The sequence below is a fragment of the Chenopodium quinoa genome, unplaced genomic scaffold (assembly GCF_001683475.1).
Source record: "Chenopodium quinoa cultivar QQ74 unplaced genomic scaffold, ASM168347v1, whole genome shotgun sequence".
Lineage (NCBI taxonomy): Eukaryota > Viridiplantae > Streptophyta > Magnoliopsida > Caryophyllales > Amaranthaceae > Chenopodium > Chenopodium quinoa.
The window spans coordinates 512,929-518,108 of record NW_018743051.1 but is presented as its reverse complement, the minus strand read 5'-3'; the positions used below and the strand labels follow the sequence as shown (position 1 = coordinate 518,108).

Here is a 5,180-nt window from a genome sequence, read left to right as displayed (position 1 = left end):
ATGGTGATTTCTGGACGTGCACGTTATCAACTATTGTTTCGTGTTGTTAACGAAAATGAATCAAGAGGTATTATGTCATACATGCTCATTGTTATTAATCCGGAAATAGAGTTGGGATTGGTATCCGAATAAGACTCTAGAACAAGCTACTTAGATAATCAATAATCAAGATCATCTTCTAGATCCATAACCATTTTAGACCAAAAATTTAACAGGACTAATTTTACAGCATTCACTATAACAATAGTAATAATAATAATTTTTATTAAAATTTTGAAAATCAAAGGTATAATGTATAATTAATTATGACAACATTTAAACAACATTTGATTTAAACCATGATGAAAAAGTGTGAATAAAATAACTCCACTTAGACCATAGTATAATTTTCAAAGTGTTAAACCATGATCCACTTTTGGATATTCCTTTCTTGTACTATACCAAACACGGGCCTATATTTCAAATTAGATGACGACTTCCTTTTCCTTCTCATGTACACTGCGTCTTTCCGCCACGTCTTTCTCCTTCACCATTTTCTATATAACCCATTCCTCTCTCTCACTTTCCCTTCTCACTCCTCCTCTTTCTCTCTCCTCTCTCCTCAAATATGGAAATCAATGGCGTCTCCTACTACCGTCACCGGGAAACACCTTCCTCCGATCACTTCCTCGACGTATTCTCCGGCACCTCCAACTCCTCCGCCGACATCTCCGGCGACGAGCTCACCGAAGCCGACCTCTTCTGGACCGGCGACTCCTCGGTTTCAACTCACTCCTCTTCATCTCCCGACCCTCGCCGTCGTACCCTAGGGTTCCGCCGTGAATCCGGAATCTTCGCCGCTCTCCCCGACGACTGCGATAATCGGAAGATTCCGATGATTCCGAGTCAGTTTCGGTCGATTCCGAAGGCGCCGAACCGAGTCGTCGGCGGGGAGATGTCTCAATCGGCGCCGTGTAGGAAGTTTCAGCACTCTGCTCCGGTGAATGTGCCGGCGATGATGAGGAAACCGAAGAGGTTCGGTCAATTGGACGGGTTTTCGGAGGAGAGAGAAAATGAAGAAGATGAGGAGATGCTTCCGCCGCATGAGATCGTTGCGATGAAGCTGAAATCGACGTCGTCGGTGCTCGAAGGCGTAGGAAGGACGCTTAAAGGTAGAGATCTGAGGCAGGTTCGCAATGCCGTGTGGCGCCAAACTGGTTTTCTCGACTAATTTCTGAAGAAAATGTTGGCAAATTTTTTCTTTTTTTTTTTTTTTTTTTTTTTGACTGGGGTTGGGGTAGGTGAATGTGAATGGAAGTTGTTTGTTTTTGGTTACTTCTTTCATTATCACTGTAAAATTAAAAAGAAAAAAACAGGGTAGAAAAAAGGGGGTAAAATGGTAAATATAGGTAGACACTAGTAATTCTGGTGGAATATGGCGTATGAATTGGTAACTTGCCAAGGTTGGAATTTTTTTTGGTTGTTTTTTGATAAAGAAAAAAGGCAAGGGTATTTTAGTCTTTTCAGTTGTGTAACGGTATTCCGTTTAAGTCTATAACATCGAGGTTTTGCGTGTTACACTATGCACATCTCGTGTGCTTGTATGGATGTTTATTATGTATCCGGATGTATCTATATAAGTCTATAAGATCAAGGTTTTGCGTGTTACACTTTGCACGTCTCGTGTGCTTGTATGAATGTTTATTATATATTCGGATGTATCTTTATAAGTCTATAAAATTAAGGTTTTGTGTGTTACATTATGCATTCTCATGTTCTTGTATGGATGTTTATTGTATGTCCGGATGTATCTAATTAAAGGTGGGTCGATTGATTTCATTCAATCAATATTCTTCCTACAAACTCTCAAACCGCAGGGTGCATTTTACGACTTTGTCGTGGGGCTAATGTTTGGACCCCCTGTGGGCCCATGTTCATTAAATACAGAAATTACCAAAATGCCCTTAGTTAAACCCTAAACAGGAAAATTCAATCATCATGTGCAGCACGCATCCCGAGAAACCTAATATAGCCCAACAGGGCCTAGCACGGCCCAGAACGGCCAGAAACCCTAATCCTAACCCTAATCAAGTTAGTTAATCCTCTCCTATAAATGCTAATCTACACAGTTTACTGACTTAACCGTCGGAGGGGCTTTCTCGGGAACACCCCCCGAGGCAGTTGACTTTCGTTGTTTTGCAGGACACGGTTTGACCAGACGAGCAATTCCCCTTCAACTTCGATCCGAAATTCTTTTGCAGAAATAGTAGGGATGTTTATTATATATCTCGGGTTTATAAGAGATCAATGTTTTGCGTGTTACAATATGCGCGTCTCACGTGCTCGCATGGAATGTATACACCTGGGAGTATAAATTAGATGCAATCAACTCGTGTGTAATACTGAGAATATTTGAATTTTATTTTGTGGACTAGAGTATGGGTATGAGGGTATCAATGAAATGAAAAATGTGTTGTTTAAATGTGGTGGTGGTGGTTGATTCACCGAATATAAGTTGTGTTGCAAAAGTGAACAACAATCTAGGATACAAATGGAAAGGTTGATTTGCATGGTGTAAACTTTGCAAGATCCTTTTTTGTGTGAAATTTTGAGAATAGTTACTTGGTAGTGGACAAAATATCATTGAATTTAGTGGGGATCATGGGTTTTGGAAGTATGTGACTTCAAACTTTCTCAATTCCAAGCAACTTTCTTTCTTCACCCACAAATTATTGTGTACCATACTCGGGCCTATTCACATTTACTTAATTTCAGTTAGTTCAATTCAGCTCTTATCAGTTTAGTTTAGCTCAATTTAGTTCAGTTCAACTCCAATCAGTTCAGTTCAGCTCCCAATTTCCCGCTCTCATAAAATATTCATTTCAAATCAGTTCAGCTCCAATCAGATTAGTTCAGTTCAATTCAGTTTAGTTCACTTCAACTCAATTCAGTAAATATAAAGAGGCTCTCACATACACACATTCAAAATCAATTCAAAATTCAATATCTCAGTTTGTAGGGGTGGGACTTTTCAAACCGAACCGTGAAACCGTCCGTTATCGAACCGAACCATCACGGATCGAACTGTTTATAAACCGCTAGTTTTAAACCGAAAACCGAACTGAACCGTATAATGTCAAACCAAAACCGAACCAAACCGATTAATGTTAACCCGTTACGAACCGTAAACCGATAACAAACCAAACCGTTTATAAACCGAAACCGTTTGAACCAATTAATGTTAACCCGCTAACTGTTTAAACCGAACCGATTATAAACTGAAACCGTTTGAATAGTAGGAAAAAACCGTTTAAATCGAACCATTTACAACCCGCTAACCCTTTACACCAAACCGTTGTAACCTGTTAAGCCGTTTAAACCGAACTATTTTCAAACCGCAACCCGTTTAAACCGATCCGATTACAAACTGTTTAAAACAAACCGTTTACAACCCGTTCCATTCAAATTGGACTACTTACAGCCTTTAACAATTTGTTAGAATTCCACGAATACATTTGATATTTAATGTAGTTTAACAGTACAATTTTTTGTACGTATAATTATTAATTTAAATTTATAAATTTTTTTGCTATTATAAAATTAAAATTATATTCTTGCATAACTAAATTAGGAGTTATAAATTGAATAAAAAAATTATAAAAAATCTGACCACCCACCCAATCCAACACCCTAACACCACCCCCGCCGTCACCCTAGACTCACCCTATCACCACCACATCCCACCACCGTCACCCCAGACCCACCCTAACACTACCCCCACCCACCACCGTCACCGTAACCCACCCCCACCCCACCACCATCAACCCAGACACACCCTAACACCACCCCCACCCACCATAATTATCATAACCCACCCCACCCCACCCCACCACCCACCGTAAATACAAAAAAACCCAGACCCAAACCCCTACCCACCCCATCCACCACCGTCACCGTAAATAATAAAACCCAGACCCATACCCCACCCCACCTACCACCATCACCGTAACGCACCCCACCCACCCCACCCACCACTGTCACTGTACAAAAAAAAAAAAAAAACCAGGCCCAACCCCAACCACACCCACCATCGTCACCGTAACACACCCCACCCTACCCCATACGAAAAAAATCGGAAAAAAACCCAAACCCACTGTAACCCCACCCCACCCATCCCCACGAAACCCAACATCCTCGAAACCCCCCCCCCAACTCACTCCAACTACTCACCCACCATAAAACTCCCTCCCTCCCTTGAAAAATCCTCCCTCCCCTCCCACCCGAACCCACTCTAACCGCCGCCGAACCCACCCTAACTTGGCCCCCTCCGTCGCCCACAACCTGAAAAAAAAAAACAGAAAAAAAAGGAAGAACGAAAATACCTTATATATTATTATATTAATCCCGAATTTGGCCTCGAATTTGGTTTTAAAAGGCCAAATTCGATCATGAAACAACTAGATCTAGAGTTTCGTGGTCGAATTTGACCATAAAAACCGTCGTGCGTGGTGCCGGTGGACGGTGACGGAAAGCGAGATGGAAGAAGGAGAACATAGATGGAAGAAGGGAAAAGAAGAAAGGAAGATGGAAGAGGAGATGAGAGAGAAAACGGGAGAGCAGTGAGCATATTAGCAGCCATGGCTCAAAAAATTGATAATATTACAGAAGAGGAGAGAGAAAACGAGAGAGAAATCAAAGAGTACTAAAGAGACAATGGTAAGAGTGATTTGATTAGTGGAAAAGAAAACACACGGATCATGAATTGGAATGTGTGCGATGATAGGCCGTTAGATGACATGCAAATCAAATAATCAATGGCTGATATTTAATTTAAGACGGTGACACGGATCGTGGAATGATGGATTAGGATAGTATGTTTTTTTTTTATTCATAGCTACGTACTAATAAAAACACTACTGTACTCTTAAAAAATGATTAACTTTATGTAACTTATCCATTGTAAGAAACAGAAATGTTTGGAAATTCAAATTGATTCAATACGACATATTTAATGTATATTAGTTATTATATGTAATAAATAATAATGTATGGTACGATTGGTATCATACTATCATTGGTATGAATAGATAATCAATAAATGTATCTGATTATTAAAACTTAAAACAGTTGATGATCGATCTAATTGAATACTTCTACTTCTCCATCCGTTTTCTTTAACTTGCAAGTTGCAACATATATAT

General features: G+C 40.1%; 1 protein-coding gene across 1 annotated transcript; it reads left to right on the top strand.

The window, feature by feature from the left end:
* The first annotated feature begins 384 nt into the window (after nucleotides 1–384).
* Nucleotides 385–1,341, top strand: LOC110730975. Its single transcript, XM_021910825.1, has one exon. The coding sequence runs from the start codon at nucleotides 608–610 to the stop codon at nucleotides 1,208–1,210; it is 603 nt and encodes a 200-aa protein (XP_021766517.1). The 5' UTR covers nucleotides 385–607; the 3' UTR covers nucleotides 1,211–1,341.
* Nucleotides 1,342–5,180: the final 3,839 nt, after the last annotated feature.

Excerpts from the sequence above, each read along its gene's own strand:
- LOC110730975 (XM_021910825.1), top strand. The coding sequence starts at position 608 with ATGGAAATCAATGGCGTCTCCTACTACCGTCACCGGGAAACACCTTCC.